Raw genomic sequence first — 17030 nt, forward strand, 5'->3', positions numbered from 1 at the left:
CCCTCGTGTCAGTAAACAATCTCTATATACTATCGTCCGAATCTTTCTTTCAAGTCTTCCGAAAGACAAGTGATTTACGGGTAAAAAGCTTCTTTCTATAAAGGCTAAATATTTCGTCTTGAGTACTGTCACTTAATTAACTTTTTTCACCTGTGGAAAATTGCTGAAATGATTGCTGTATTGATGCTGTAATCAATGCACTTTTTGTGTAATCATTTATAGACTAATAAGAGATTGTTACGAGTGAGTAATGTGTGTATTATAAATGGAAATTCGGATTTCATTAGCTAAGTTAAAAATATGCTACAACAGCAATGCGGAATCGTGGAGAAAACATAAACACAAATATGTAGAAACCAAGAGATTATATCTTGATAATGTCTTGATACATGTAGAAACCCATTTTGATTAATGAACGCAGATCGAAGCATTTAACCACATTACAAAATCTTTGCAAATGAGGAAACGTCTCTTCATCATTTCCAGTAAACACCACAAGCCTAGCTAATCAGCTCCTGTGCTAGCATTTTTTTTAACTTCCTACCCGATATGGGTTGAGCCGCGACAAAAAGACGACAAAATATTTATCTCGGCCTGTTGAGATCCTCGTTTTTGATTAGAATTGCAACATTCAGTGTTGGTCCTTGTTGAGAAAGCAACATATGTTGGACAGTTTTCCACACTGAAAACATTTCAAATATGGTCAGTTGAGAGGTCAGTTGAAAGAAAGTTTGACTTGTACGTATCCAACTTTCGTCCAACCCCATGTAGGGCTAAAACTCAGCTTAGACTATCCAAGAGAACATTTGCTAATCTCATTGCAGACGTGGCCTGGCACCCGATAGTTCTGGCAACATTTTTGCCCAGCGATGTTTAATTAAAATGAAGAGAGCGATTGAAGTAGATTTATTGAAATGACTTTCCAACTTATAGTATATAACTAGGGGTTTTAGAGGGGAGCAGTGGGCAAAAACCCGGAGTAAAGGGGTTTGGAACTTTACGAGGCTCACGGGAGGGGAGAAGAGAGGCAACTAAGTGGGATTCTCTTGGGGAGTTTTTTAAGCAATATTACGTAATACAATAAAGGGCTCGGACCCGGAATTTCAGTATTGATGGGCGACCATTGACTGTGATTTGCTACATGGTGAAGTGAGAGAAAATTGTGACAACTCGGTAATGAACTGCTGGTTTGGAAACCGGAACTCGCGACTGAAGGATTGTTGAGCTACACTGAGGGATTTACTATTGTCTCAGTACCCAGCAATAGTAGAATAAAGCAAATTACTTCTTTGAACTCAGGTAATATTTTTAAATTAATAGTTCCGCAATAAACCTCAACCCAGACCGAGGATTTTTCTTAACTTGTCTCCTGAAAGTGAAAAAGTCGACCATCGCACTGATGGAATTCTTTCCCTCCCCTCCCAAGGGAAGAAAAACATCTAGGTACCAGGATCCATATTTTTGGGCTTGGCTCAAGTGACACTAAAAAAGAGAAGAAATTGAAAGGGACAGAACAGTTACCTCATTGTGTGGAATTTTTGGACTTCTGATTTTCGTGTGTTTTCGGTTTTTTTCTCGTGGCATGAATGTAAATGAGATTGTATATCTTAAACAAATAAGGCAATCTAGATGTCGAGTAAATAGAAAGTGGCATAACCTAAAATTACTTCGTGTAATAAGGTTCTTATTCACTTAGCTCTCTTAGGTCGTGTTCTATTGGGATCAACCGTTTCTGGTTAGTTAGGTGGTTGGGATTTTTCGTGTTCTACTAGGGAAAAACCGTTTTCGGTTGGTTTGGCTGATCAACATTTTCAACCCGCCTCAAACCAGGTTGAAATGGTTGAAAAAGTATTTGCGTGATTATGTGGCGTGATTGTAGCTTGCGTGAGGACTATTCCCAGGAGTTACCACGTTTCAACCGGAAACGGTTGGAAAAGTGTTCTATTGAGAAACGTTAACCGTATCAACCCAAACCGGTTGCGATTGAAACGGTTGATCCCAATAGAACACGACCTTAGTGTCAGGTAGTTCCTGTCTGTTTGCGGCTCTTCAAGGGATACCACAATAAGGGGCGATTGTGAAAATTTGATGACATATTGTAAGAGGCACCAAAACACCATTTACATGTAAAACCCTTAAAAAGGACGATAAGCATCCTCAGTGGTAACCCCACGCTCCAGATTAAAGATCTTATTAAATGGGCCCGTTCTACACTAGAAAATGAATCTCTGTGAATGAAAGATCTGTCCCTTACGAAGCTTTAGACAGTACACTGTAAGACAAAGGAAATAGAAAGAAAATCACTGGTGAGTTCAAATGAGGACTTTATTAGCTATCAAGTATATTGAATATGTCCCATACAATCACTTTTAAGGATAGAACTAATAACCAACTATTGCACGGTATACTTGACCCCCCCCCACCTCACCCCCCTTGGTACTGTTGGGAGTACTATAAACTTCCATATAAAAATAAAAGAAACTGGAGGGATTATTAGACATTTGAAATGGAACCCTAAACAGTATCAGAATCCAGGAGAAAGGCATAACAAACTGAAGAACTGAATTTGTACAGTCTTTGAAATGACATTTTGAAGCTAAAAGCTTTCTTTGTTTTTTGTTTCATGCAGTGCACGTTATTACATTGTTGTACCCCCACCCCCCCCCCCCCCACGAAAAATGTTAACAGTGAGACATCTCTGACAAAAGAAATCCTGTTAAAAAGAATAGGATTTCTAAACTTACTTCAAGTGATCTACACCTGTAATAATATATTGACAGTTCTGTAGATTTTCTGTTTAGTTGCTCTCCACAAGTTTGATTTTTATTAGTTTTTTTTCCAGCTTACATATATAACTACTTCCTCCACACTCTCCCTTTAACCAAAAACTGGCATGAATGGATATTTCATGTAATTTCCTGTTTAAATTCATTGAAATGGAGATTACTTTGTACACAAACATAAACCTGGCTAAAGTTCTCTATGCTAATAAAATACAATTAAACAAGATAAATATTCATAGCTTTCAACTAATTTTCCCACTTCAAAGGGATCTAAGTGCTGTACAAAAACTATCAAAAGTCCCTGAGTATTTGACCTCCTGTATTTATGCATGCAGACTTTAACATGCATTCAATTGTGCCAAACATTTACTACTTCAAAGCCATTTCAGGTGATACTGACTGCTTTTGAACAACAAGCCAGTATGACACAACATTTTTTTTTAATTCTGTAACTATGCAATCAATTGTCTTTACAGATTCAGGTAGAAAAATTTGGTTTGGATTGAATAACAGAGACACAGACACATTTGAACTACAGTCAAGTTCTTGCACAGCTTGAAAAGAATGAGGAAAATTACCCAAAATGTTTGTTTAAATTTTATGTACATAATGTTATTTATGCCACACAATATTATGGTATCACAAATCACTTACAACACAAATTCATTTGCGCTGAGTGGGTCACCATTTCTGGTTTGTATATCAATGTTATTTTTATTATATAGATATTGATAAAATACCTGGATTTTTCTTGGTCCTAAAATTTGATTTATTCGTTGTGCAAAGTGGAGATATTTTTCAATTACGAGAATATTGATGTTGTCATGGATACAGATATTTCAGTCGGACATGTCAACATCACTGAAGTCTTATTTGACTCTTTTTTGAGAAGAAAATGTACTGCTCTATTTTTGTGTTCTGTTAAAATGGTTGTCGTGTCAATATCATCTTTTGGGTGAAATGGAACAAAAAAAAAGAAAAAAAAAAAACCTGGTATGTCTTAGATTTGGATGTTTCATTAATATCTATTCAGTTAAGAGAAAATTTTATACCAATTTTATCTCCTCATGCTAATAATTTCTCCTACTTGTTCCCTGGGGTTACTTGTGAGAGATACCATTAGCACTCAAAGATAAAATTTGTATTCTGCATGGTCATGTAATATCCTCAATATCTTTTACCAGATTGACTTTGCGGCAGCACCAAGCACAAAATGACATTTCGGCTCAGCATGGAGGATGTTGAAAGAATAGCAAAGTCTTTTACAATGTAAAATGTGTCTTAACTGGAAAAGTACTTTTTCATTGAACATTACCTTTTTTATTCAAGCTGTTCCAAACATTTTTTCTCTGCAGCGTGCAAATGACCTTATATGACAGCACTGCCAAAGCTTAATGCTAGGAAATTAACTTACCCTGTGCAATAATGTGTGGGGAACCATTTTAAGTCTGTCTCCAAAGGAAGTAAGGTATGAAACCCTATTCATTACTCTGGATTTGTCAGCCCTGTCCCAGAGGAAGAATGTATTTCTCCACATGTCTCCCATGCCTTAGAAGATTCATGATGGCTTCTCACATTTTAGTAAAGAGACTGAATTTCAATAATTTAATTTAAACTTGATAACCGACACAGCTAAAAAAATGTCTATAATATTCCTCCAAGTAGCATCCCAGGCAATAATATCCACTCTGTAAATGTATCCACTGCAACGTTTCCTAAAGACGAGAACGTGATCCTTTGATGTGTTTCATGATTGCAAATGTCTTGAGGCTAGTCCTTGCTATGCTGTTAAATACCCACAAAGTTTTGTTATATTCCATTACTTGAGTATGAGAACATACAATGCCATCAAAACACATGAGAGTGCCACTGCCCAATGTAAACGAATTCCAATAACTGCAGCTGAAAGGAGATAGACACAAATATAATCAAATTATACACATACACTGTATGGAAAACAATATACACTAAGGCCATGTTCTATAATTAGAATCAACTGCTTTGGTGAAGTTCTTGTTATGTTTAATTGGGAAAAATATTGTGGTTAGTTTGCATGTTCAACTCCCTCAACTGGCATAATTTTAACTAGGTTGAATTTATTTTGTTTTATTTTGTCTTTTTCATATATAAATTACAATTTTAAACTTTACAAACATCTTTTGGTAGAAACTCCTGCCTTCTTCAGTGCAATTATTACAGAAGAAGCACATTGAATGTAAACAGAGTAAATAACTAGTGCATGCCAATGAGTACATACCTACAAAATAGAAAAAAGAGCACCTGAATTGTTGTACCTACACAACATAACACAATTGGTTCCAAGAGACACAATTAGTTCTGTTCTCCTGAGCATTTCAATATTGTTAATTTTCTTTAACTTCATGTCAGCAAACATAAAAACAATTCAATTTTATGGAGGAAACAGCAAATCATTTTCTAATTCTTCCTGTAAATTGCGTAGGCATAAATTTGGTACATAAAAACCCTGTTTTTTTCTATTATTTTGTAAGTGAGCAAGTTTCAAAGCTGTTGTTAAAGTGACAATTTGTTCCATTTTCCAGATGAATTCATTTATAAGACAAGGAAAAGTAAACAGAATCAATGGAAGGCTGAAGTTGTCACTGCTTGTTTTCTTTGTCATAGAATGTTGTGCTTAAAAGCACAACTTTTGAACTGAGCTTTAAATGACAAAACTAGAAACTGTCTGATAACATTGTCAATAATTTTATAAGAAATTTCAGCTTTACTTAACAAGACTGGCCAACTAAAGAGTTTGGAAGACTACTTATTTTTTGATAAAGATGGTTATAGAGTGAATAAAAATTGTCATGTTATTTTACCTTTATAAAATACTCCAAAGAAACCCTTCTTTTCAGAGAGAAAGAAAGACTTTAGTCTTGGAACTTTTGTTATGTAGGCACAAGTACAGACCACCAACAGGGCTAAGACTAACACACCATCCAATGAATACACTGAAGAAAAAAAAAAGGTAAAACATTACTCAGTGACAGAAATGGGTGACTCCTTAAGGCTGCTTTTCACTAGCAATGGAATTGGAGATGTACATGTAATCGGAGTCTTAAGGGAACTAGAGTCATTTCCTTTTTCTTCCAATTCCACTGCAACCATTCAACTCAGTTCAACTCATCAGAAAAGGTGAAAGAGAGAGACAAAATTGGCTAAACTTTTTATGATTTTAGACCTTAACAATTCAACTCCTTTGCTTAAGACCCAGTTAAAAACTAGATTGTCGTAACTGGAAGCAGAGGCAGGAGAACCAATCAATCTCACTGTTAGAAATTTCTGCTTGTGACTCTGATAATCTAGTTTTCACTAGATATCATTAGTAATGGAGTTAAAAGCGGAATCAGTATTCTCACTTGTCTCCTTCCGACTAAGTTGGTTCGATTTTCACTACATTGAAATTGATTGTCCTCACAGAGATTTCTCAATAATCATCCTAAGTTTGCTTTGTTTCTGATCTAGTTTGATAGCATTTATAAACAAGACTTTAGTATCCAGGATATATGATGAGCTATGTCACTGAAATACATATTGAAAGGATTTGTTGAAAAATAATTTTCCCAACAGATTTGTCTTTGAAACAGTGTCAAAAGTTCAATTGATATGGAGATGTGGAGAACCATTTTCTAGGCAAGTAAAACAAAACCGTCCACCCCCCCATTAGCTCAAAGTCTGGATCCGCCACTGATTTTTAGTATCCATATTCACCAATGAAAGTAAAATGTCAGATAACAGATAACACTGTTTTAATCTAGTTGTTTTTAGTAGATGAAATATAACTACATACCATCCAATTTGGAAAGGGACAAAGTATTTTTAATTAAAGGACTTTCAAAATTGGACAAGTCTGCAAGCCACTGATGTTCAATTTGGCAGTAATAGGAATTTTTTCCACACAACTACATCCAAATTAGACTGGGATGCAGTTTTATTATCTGTTATGTTCACTGAGCACAAAACAGTCCAAAAAACTTTAACAAATAGATTCCATGTGTGTGTCTGTTCAGTAACTGATCACAGATGAAGTCCAAATGTGGTAAATACGCGAGTGTGTCACTGGTTCTTAGCACATGTTGACGTCATCAGTGACCTATTACTGAACAGATGATAATGTAGATGCCAGCATGATGGAGTCTACTTATGTTATACAATAAATTGTTAATGACGTAATCTCTGTGTCCATCCTCCAATAGATCATAAGTAAGAACCAGTTAAAATGCGAGAATAGTTTGACATATAATAAAATGTTCATTTGAACACTACCTACATCAACAATTAATTTGGACAGTTTGAAAAATTAATAAACAATTGTGCACGCGCTCGTATGGGATTTTGGGTTGACAATATATGCTTATTTAGTAAAAACAAAATCACAATTGCAAGATACACACTCAGGCTAAGCCAAATTAAAGCACTGATTTTACACAGTTAGTAAGTTAGCGTGAACGAAATGGGTCTTGATAAGGTACCTTTATCTCAGAAGAGAACAAAGAGAGAAACCAAAATGGCTAATTACGATTTCAAACCTTACAATAATGTTTACAGTAATGAGTGCAAACAGTACTTCCATATAATTTTCGATCTGCCACGTCCTAACAATGTCGACATACTGATTGTAAATTCACGCAGATTTTTCTCTTTAACGTAAAACACAGGATTGCAATGTAATCTATGTAAACTTTAACACCTTACCATTCATTTTATGTCAACACAGTCATCCCAGATGAAAACTGTAAACGATTTTTTCGCTTTATTCAGAGACGAACGAGTCTTTCGCTTCCAAAACACTTTATCACAAACCGCGTGCTACTGGGGCAAAATCGGGAATACTTTTTAACTCTATGGCACCCCGAATGGGGCATTTATCGTAGTCCTTGCTTTTTATCTTAATACCGAGGTATACATTACTTAATTTCCTTGATTATTTTTATAAATAGTTTGTTTTGTTTTTGGTAGAAATGTGGTTATTTTCGACCGTTAGTTCCTTTGATATGTGTGAAAGACAAATTTCTATCCCTCCCCTCCCTAGGAGTTTCTCTGCAGGCTTGTCATCGATCACGTTTTTCTTCAGGGATCTTTACGTCATCGCCGGCTATTTTCTTCTTCCCACTTGTTGGGTCAAGGTGTACAAATTCTTCTCCCAATGAATTTTCGGAGGTTTCAGCTTAAAAACACATCTATCCATAGCTTTCTTGCCAGAAAAAGAAGAAGTATACGAAAGAAAACATATTGTGTCGTGAAATAACACACTAGGAACAAATTTTAACGCTCGATTCTTGAAAATAACCATGCCTAAAAACGGGGACTCGAAAGGCAAAGGAAGAGGAAAGCGCGGTACACAACAGCCAAGGAAGAAAGGTGTGTTACTACAGCGATGTTTGTTGTTTTGATCCTCGGTGTTTGGGTGTTTGTACTTGTAGAATTATTAATTGAAATGCTATATTCTTGCCTTAAAGAAGTTGCTTTTCTGTGCGCGATCTTTATTTTTATTTTACACGATGGTGGCGTTAATGGATATCAATAGTTACGCGCCCATTCTTTATTCACTTATCCACTTGGTTTCCGATCGCTGTAATGTTGTATCAATCGATTTAACGTTTTACTCTGTGTATTACTTAACTATTCAGGAAGGAGAACAGGCGACGAAAGCGACGATGAGGATTTAGAGAACCAAAGTATCGCCAGCCATCCCTCTACAGGAACTCACAGCGGAGACGAAGGTTTGTCGACTTTCGACACGTGCATGCGAGTAGCGTCTAGGAAAGCTATAGCGTGTTGAAATGGTTGTTTTTTGTCAGTGATCCTCTGAATGCTAATTTTTATTCCACAGTTGATGGCTTTGATGAAGGAGGAGAACTAGAATTAGAAGATGATTTTGAGCAGATTTTAGCTGACAACATCGATGGAGCGACTCAAAGAAGGTACGCATCGTTTCCATGTTTGTTGCTCCTCTCTGCGATGCAGTTTTTTCTGCATCTTGTCTGATTTCTAGTTGTTGGTTGGTAGATCTTTGTACTTTAGCCGGTATAATATGGGACTTCAGTATGGGGAAAAACGTGATGTAATGTACTTAGGGTGTGCTTCGATTATCGATAAGGATATATTGTGCACATTTGGTTTTCTTTCAAATATACTTCACACTCACTCACTCATCCTCTTCGCTCCTGTGAGTGGAGCACGAGGCTACAGAAAAATAGACTTCAGAGAAGGGAAGATAATTAATTAAGCTAACTTGAAATATACTTTAAGTAAGCTCAATAATTCTCTTCCTTTTTTTTCCCTCTTAATCATTAACAACAGAAATAAAGCTGAAAATAGAATATAATATTCTGAGAACTGAATAAGTCCATTAACAAATGAGGTTTTTCTGTTTGTAGGATTTTAACAGCAAAGTTGTATAACGTTACATTTTTTTTTTCTGCAATTTGATATTGCATCACAGGTCATTATTCAATGTAATACGTAAAAAAGATATTTTACGTATGTAATAGAGGTCACAATAACATTACTCAGCATTTTCATACCCCAGTAGTTGTAAACAAAATTGACTGTTGTTTTGTGTTGGGACATTCAAACTATACATCATCCACAAAAATAGACATTACTTGTACACATCAAAAAGGGTAGAGAGAAAAAACAACAGGGAAGTGAACTAAAGAAAAACAACACTAAAAAAAGCAGTAACTCCCATTTGTTTGTTTAGTATTGTGTTTGTGTGGACACTGATCTGTTGGTCAACAATCGAGTGCTGGGTTAAAAAAAGGTTGGCTGACAGTTACTAAGCAACAAACATCTGGCAAGTCATTACATTTCAAGATATGAAACAAATCTGGTAGTATTTAAACAATTTGTCAAACAGACTGAGGCAGTGAGCATAGGCATTTAAGCGAGTCGTTAGTCTGTTGATAGCATAACCTTTTCAACAAATCAATGGATCTTTGTTACATTGCTTCTTACATGTACCTCTATTGCAATGTGTAACAATACTTTTGAATTTTGATGGCTCTCCTGTTTTGTCTATTTTTTTACAGTAAATGGTAGAAGGATGAAACTGGGTTGAAATATAGATATAAAGTACATGTAATTTTTATTATTGCAGTTCAAGGGAAAGGCAGTGCGCCTTGATTGCTGTCCAGAAAGCTTTGAAGTCAAGGATTGTTAGTGAATTTATCTCAGACAGGTTAGTATACTGTTGTAGTATAATTTTGTACTCTAAAACGGGGTATCACTGATACTGTACATATAACAAGGTTTCTCAGCAAACACAAACTTAATATCAATCCAGTATATATAATAACAAAGGATTTTGGATTTAGAGGTCTCTTGGTTTGTGTTTGATCCCTGGTCAGTGTCATTATTGCTGTTACACTGTTAGGACAAACTGAGGGAATACTTAGGGGATGGGGAGGGGACTGGGATAACCTTCAGTGCACTGTTATAGTTAATAAACAGTGTTGTTTAAACCTAGACCAATCCGTCCAGAGTCCATTGCACTTACCTAGTGCCTTCTAAATGTAAAAGAAAAGATCTCCGTCAGTGCTCCAGTAGGTATTCTGTTGTGCATCAACAGCTTAGCCTGCGAGCAGGCTCAGCTTTGAGTCATGCGCGTGAGCAGAGAGCAAAGTGATCCGGTGGGAAGGAGTCTGGTGAAGAGGCGCCAAGAAAGTGAGCCTGCCTTGATCACTGTAATTTTTAATTTCTGCTTTGCCTGAGTGAAGTGAAATACCATTGGTTGAAAAGCGGGAAAGGCGAGAAAACTGTCAATGTATTATATATGATGAGGAGTGATTAGATCCCCATGGAGTCGGTAATTTACAGCATGTTCTCACAACAACAAAAAATTCATCCACATTTGGAGTCAGAGGAAGATTTGAGTGGGCGTATTACTGATGTTTTAACAAAGTTCCAGTCGATTTCTGGTTAAAATTTAAACTACAGAGGGAGCAGGAAATAGCACTTGAGAGTATGTTAATGAATCAGGATGTACTTGTCGTGTTGCCGACTGTATATGAGAAGAGTTAGATATTACAAAGTATGTGATTGCAAGAAGGGCAACAAAACAACACAAAGGCATTTGCCCATTTGCCAGTGTCATCAAAGACCAGACTGCCAAAACAAGATCTCTTGGAATCAAGTGTGTGTCCTTGCTAGACATATTGACCGTTTTTCCTTGCCAAAATTTTTTCAACAATGGATATCGTATCCGCATGTTGTTATGAAAAAAGATTTACAATTTTCCTGAGAAATCTGAGCTGCCATAGTTCATACTTCCGCTGAAAATTAGTTGGCTTATTTTTTCTGCAGTTTCCAGGGTGGAAATGAAAAATTTGCAGAGATCAGGGCAGGCTCACTATCTCATTTCGTGGCTTCACTGCTTGATTTTGCGTTCATGGCTACGCTGCGTGCTTTTGTGCTCCAGTGTGAGCCTGCTAGAAGGCTATCAACAGGTCTAATGTTAGCATTTCTCAAAAATTGGTGGCACTCTTAAGGAAGTTGTTAGAGTGTTGTCTGATGGTAACTGCACGAGGGCAGCAACGCACTTCAAATCTTAGCATAGCATAGTTTTTAGCAAGGTTCTGCATACGGTGTTATTATTATGAACTAAGTAATGTATGCTGACATTTCATGTTCATTTTTTTTTTTCAGGAAAATAACTATACTGGATTGTATTGAGAAATGTGTGAAAAGAGGTAGGCTGAATAGGAGTAATAAATATGTAAATAAAATGTCTCTTGAACTTGAACAGAATAAATCTTTGAGAGCACTCAACCCTGAGAGGAGCAGTAATTATAATGGTCAGTGGTAGTAAGATTTCAATTCATCGTTTTATTGCGACAACGCTGTTTCGTATGGACAAAGAATGACCACACTCATCAGCCAATATTAACGTATCTTGCAATATTAAGATACGTCAGTATTGCCTGATGAGTGTGGTCATTCTTTGTCCATACGAAACAGCGTTGTCGCAATAAAATGATGAATGAGAAATCTTACTACCATTGACCATTATAAATAAAATGCCTCCATATTTGTTTATATTATACACCTCTAATTTAAAATAACATGAGCAGAACTTGATTTAATGTTTAGAAAACAGATGGTTATGTACATATAAAAATGCTGGTGAATTCCCTGTGTAAGTTGTAAATTTTTTAAGCTTAATTGAAACCTAATAAATACCTCTTACTAACCAAGTTCAAGGGCTGTACTGTAAGTTACGGACTGAGTTTTTTCACCATCGATTTATGGCCCAAGTGCGAAGCGCGCGGGCCATAAATCGAAGGGGAAAAAAAACAAGGATCCATAACTTACAGTACGGATTGAGAAATCAAGGTTAGTAAGATATTTACCATATCTCTACTGTGCATCTGACATGTTTGGGAGCAATTTCTATTCATACAGAACGGACTCAAATTTCTGACGCACCTCCAAAGCTAAACTAGTCAATTTGAAATCGTTAGTAGGTTTTAATACACAATTTCAGAAGTAAAAGAAAGTTTTGAACTTTTACCTGCTAAAAATGTTAAGAACAGGCAATAAATCACGAAACATTTTGGCAACAAAAACAGCTTTAATTTTAGCAGGCCGTACAGTAGATTATGGCCTGCTAAATTGACCAATCACAGCACGCGTACTAACTGAGAGATATGATAATATGTGATAATATGGATGTTTTCTTTGTTATTACATTTCTGGTCGGACACTACGATCTTCAAACAACAGGTTGCTTGATGAGCCTAGAGCAAATCTTAAAACGTATGGTGAAAGGGCTTTTTCCGTGGCGGCACCAAGGCTCTGGAATAAACTACCCCTCCAGATCAGACTTTCATCATCAGAGGCAGTTTTTAAGGCTAATCTTAAGACTTATCTTTTTAAGCGTGCATTTGATTTGTAGTTTTTACTTTTTATTTGTAGCCTAATTGTATTATATAGCGTATTTAATTCTTAGGATTTTAACTTTTAGGATTTAGGATTTTAGGTTTTTAAAGAATTAGGATTTTAATTTTAAAGTATTGTAAAGCGCCATGGACAATTAGTGGAAAATGGCGCTATATAAATGTATATTTATTTATTTATTTATTTATTTATTTATGTTGGATGCTTTTTCCTTCTCAGAAAAAGGTTTTTTGAACTTTCCTAAATTTAAATGATTTTGTTTTAATAGGTTTTTGGGTACACTGGGCGGAAGGAATGTTATCAGTATAAGTTTGGTTAAATACTTGTACTTTGTTATATGCTTGCATATGAGTTGGAGATATTTCAAGAAAGCAAATTGGTTTTAAAAAAATGTTTAACCTAACATGTACGGCAAAGTGAAGAACAGGTTAATGGAACATTAGTATTTTTATTTCAGGAACCCCTGAAGATCGTGTGTTGGCATCTTCCATTGCTGCACTGTTGTGCGTTCAACTGGGTGCAGGGTCTGAAAGTCAAGTTGTGTTTAAAACCCTCAAGCCTCATCTAATCACTGTTATTCAGGACAAGACGGCAGCATCAGCTTCTAGATCTAGTGTAAGAAGAAGGAATGATCAGTTATTGTTTTTTAATGATGACATTTGGTGAAAAGACGTTATGCCCCTAATCCTCTGTCACCAATATTTTTAATATTAAAATGGTGAGAAGGGAAGGGAGAAAAAACTTATTACCATCCTGGACACTGCTTTTGTTTAGTGTTGTACGTGGAGGAGGTTAGAGCTAAACTTATGTTATTAGTCTAGAACCAGACCTCACACCATCTGTACTTATTAATGAATTGACAGACTAGTTTATTCTTCCCTTACCAGTATTACAATCTTGACTATTGTTTTTATCGTGATAAGCTCTTGATTAATGACATGGAGTCATCGAACGGTTATTTGGTTTCACTATAGCGAATTTTTATTCTTATTTTTATTCTTACAAAACCCTATGTTATATGAAAATCTTTCCTTTGATTGTGACATAATTATTGTGTGTATTTGTAGTGTGGGACAGCCCTTGCCTTATGCTGTTTTATCGCCAGTGAAGATCCTGATGTAAGTTGTTATGTTTGTTTGTTTGTTTTATTGGGGTCTGTGAAGGTAACATATTGGTGTCAAAGTAGTAATCGCGTAGTTACAGTTGTTCCTAGAGTTTCAACACTTGCACAGAACATGTACGAACACCTTGTTGACAAATAAATAGACAACTTTTGCCAGCTGAGAGCTGAACTTTGCGATGCATAATTTGTACGAATCTGCTCCTAGTGGCTGGCTTTGTAAAACTGTAAATCCGTTATTTTCCTTGCAAGTATTTTCCAAGTCCAACATTTTTATGGAAGCAGTTAACTTAACAATACAAAGTTGTAATTAAATGTAATTGCTCCCTTTGTATACCAGGTTGTCTTACCAAAAATAATTATATGTTATAGTGATTAGATTGTATTCCTTACATTTTCATAAATTGTCTTTGTTAGAATTTCTCATTAATTATCGTCATCACCAAAGCACTTCTTTATCATTTGAAGTTCAGCAAGTTGAAAAGTTGCTGGCTGATTTGAACAGAACTGTTATCCTGCGTTAAACACAAAAGTGTGTTTTTAGCATCTTTTTATTATCCATTTACAACAAGTTAGTTAATGTATAGCCTGGTGGAAAAGTAAATTTCCTTGTCTCCACATTTCAGGAACTCTTTGAATGCTTAAACGTCCTGGAAGGAATATTTGACAACAAGAAGACTGTCAAGGCAAATGAAGTTGAAGTTTACAGCAATATATTATTAGCCTGGGCCCTTCTTCTGTCTGTTACACCTTCAGAACAAGCATACCAGCTTATTAACAAGTAAGTACTGAGAGGTGTTGTGCATGAGTCTGTCTGCAAAACAGTTAGAGTCTTGTGAGGAGAAGTGTAAAAGTTCTTCATCTCATGTACTCTTGGATACCATTGTTTTCTAAGGCTATATGGAATGACTTGAACTTAATTACCTCCCAGTAACAATGTAATGAATCCCTTTTCTCTTTTTCTTTTTTCAATATTCTTTTTTTGAAGAGAACAGTTCAATAATCAAACTGCAACTTGGTGCCAAACCCAAATGTTCACTCGGTATATGTAAATTTGTAAATTTTCATAACTTTGGCAGCAAACATCAACTGCCAAATGTCCCAAACCTTTTTCTCTGTGTGCAGTCTTCTTTCAGTTCACCCAGCCCATGAGAACAAAACAGAGTCAAACCATTTTGTGAGCTGAAAAGATTGAAAGAGACCTGTGGTTCTTACAAATGGGAGTAAATTTGTGGTCTACTCACATTCCCTTTTTACGCAACATGGGAATACTTTCAAGTTTATTCTTGTTTGTTTATGTTTATCTCTCAATATCTCATTTTTGTCCACCAGGCATTTAAGAAGAATGACAAATCTTCTCGAGACAAATGACCTGAATGTGAGGATTGCTGCTGGGGAGAGCTTGGCACTTATGTATGAGATGGCACGTGATTTTAATAGAGACTTCATTGGAGATAGCAATGGCCTGTGTGACTTGTTACGAGATCTTGCAACAGATGGCAACAAGCATAAAGCAAAGAAAGATCTGCGACAGCAACGGTCAAGTTTCAGAGACATTTTGAAAACTGTTGAGGTAAGTTACAAACTATCCTGAAAAAACGTTTAGATTTTGCCAGCTCCCAGGTAAAAATATACCAGCTCTAACCCTGTTTGTGCTAAGTTACTGTCTTGAATTAGTGTCTTCTTCAGTGGTGTGTCATGTAAAGGTGCTAAGGTTGGTAGGATTTTGTGAGATTTATGCCATGCAAAGAATTTGCTGAGTGATCCTGTAAGTACAAACCACCAGGCACAGCCACACTGGTACAATCAATGGAAATGATGTGCCTGGTAGCAGCTTTTCATATCATGCTCTGGTCACAATCAGTGAAAATGCCTCCAAAACTGAGGCAAAAACGGGGCAGGCAAACAACATTTAGTGGGCAAGAAATCAGGATTCAGCAGGATTTGAATCCACAATCTTTTTTATTCCATTGCAATCACTCTTGACTACCACTAAACTAGTTGTAACTGAACATCTGAAATTGGTTACCCTAGTTTTGCATGTTTTAAATTCTCACTGGTTCCTATAGCATTGCTTGTCTTTAGTCATGTAATATTTCCATTGCAATTTCATCCTGTGTGTTGTGAAATAGCCCTTACTAATTAATGTTTTTTTTGATGTTATTGTCCTGTTTTAGGATGGCATTTCTCCAGATGAGGTGGTGAAATTTGGAACTGAGTACATGCAGTTGCAGAGCTGGGTCCAACGGAGGCAGTACACAGCATTGAAGGATGTTCTTGGTACTGGTGTTACAGTTCATTTACAGGTTATTATCAAGAGATATTGCATGTGTTCTGCTTACATGTATTTTTGCAGGTTTTTTAAAGTGTATATGACACGAAAAATAATTTCTGCTTATTTGAAAGGCCTTTCAAAATACAGAAGAATGGTGTTTTTCTTTTTGAAATATCTTTTTTCGTTTTAGAGATAGTGACATTTTTCTATTATGCAAATTAGATCAGTGATGACGTCATGTTGTTTGTAACTAAAAAGTGGAAAATACTGAATAAACGATATCTCTGGAAATATTGAAGTAGTGTTCTTGAAACTTGGCACCACAAATGTGCATCACAAAAGAAACAAAATGACACTGTTAGTGCTGTTGCCATAGCAACTCTTTCGGCTCCAGTCTCTTTCCATCAAAAAAACAAACATCCCCATTTGCAACCTGTAAAGTGAGACGAAGGGTCCTACTTGGAACAGACATAGTTCCCATATTGTCTTACCTCCCATCATTAGATTGGGTGGGGTAGATGGTTCTTGGTTTAAGACAAAAACTGGGAATTTCATTTTTTATTATGACAGCACCAGCGGCAAAAGTGTTGTCATGGCAACAGCACCAAGGATGGCATTTCGTTTCTTTTGTGATACACATTTGTGGTGCCAGGTTTCAAGAACACTACTTCAATACTTCCAGAGATATTGTTTATTCTGTGTTTTCCACTTTTTAGTTGCAAACCTTATGATGTCATCACTGATGTAATTTGCATAATAGAAAAATGTCAATATCTCTAAAACAAAAAAAGATATTTCAAAAAGAGAAACGCCGTTCTTCTGTATTTTGAAAGGCCTTTCAAATAAGCAGAAATTATTTTTCGTGTCATATACACTTTAATACAGATTGTGTGGTTCCAGAAAATATCCACACCCCACCACGGAGGGAATT

General features: G+C 36.0%; 2 protein-coding genes across 2 annotated transcripts in view; one reads left to right on the plus strand and one right to left on the minus strand.

The window, feature by feature from the left end:
- Window positions 1-663: 663 nt before the first annotated feature.
- LOC145496616 (protein kish-B-like) lies at window positions 664-7601 on the minus strand. Its single transcript, XM_081476321.1, has 3 exons — window positions 7500-7601; window positions 5624-5755; window positions 664-4685 (listed from the first exon to the last, which is right to left on the minus strand). The coding sequence occupies exons 1-3, from the start codon at window positions 7504-7506 to the stop codon at window positions 4603-4605; spliced, it is 222 nt and encodes a 73-aa protein (XP_081332447.1). The 5' UTR covers window positions 7507-7601; the 3' UTR covers window positions 664-4602.
- Window positions 7602-7934: 333 nt separating this feature from the next.
- Window positions 7935-17030, plus strand: part of LOC145496615 (interferon-related developmental regulator 1-like) — a 12223-nt gene continuing 3127 nt past the window's right edge. Inside the window, exons 1-10 of the mRNA XM_081476320.1 lie at window positions 7935-8165; window positions 8435-8527; window positions 8638-8728; window positions 9907-9987; window positions 11454-11497; window positions 13162-13319; window positions 13772-13822; window positions 14451-14605; window positions 15157-15397; window positions 16002-16130. Of these exons, the coding sequence (XP_081332446.1) occupies window positions 8096-8165; window positions 8435-8527; window positions 8638-8728; window positions 9907-9987; window positions 11454-11497; window positions 13162-13319; window positions 13772-13822; window positions 14451-14605; window positions 15157-15397; window positions 16002-16130 (1113 nt within the window). The 5' untranslated portion in view covers window positions 7935-8095. The remainder of the gene's footprint in view (window positions 8166-8434; window positions 8528-8637; window positions 8729-9906; window positions 9988-11453; window positions 11498-13161; window positions 13320-13771; window positions 13823-14450; window positions 14606-15156; window positions 15398-16001; window positions 16131-17030) is intronic.

The sequence above is a fragment of the Orbicella franksi genome, chromosome 9 (genome assembly GCF_964199315.1).
Source record: "Orbicella franksi chromosome 9, jaOrbFran1.1, whole genome shotgun sequence".
In the NCBI taxonomy this organism is placed as follows: domain Eukaryota; kingdom Metazoa; phylum Cnidaria; class Anthozoa; order Scleractinia; family Merulinidae; genus Orbicella; species Orbicella franksi.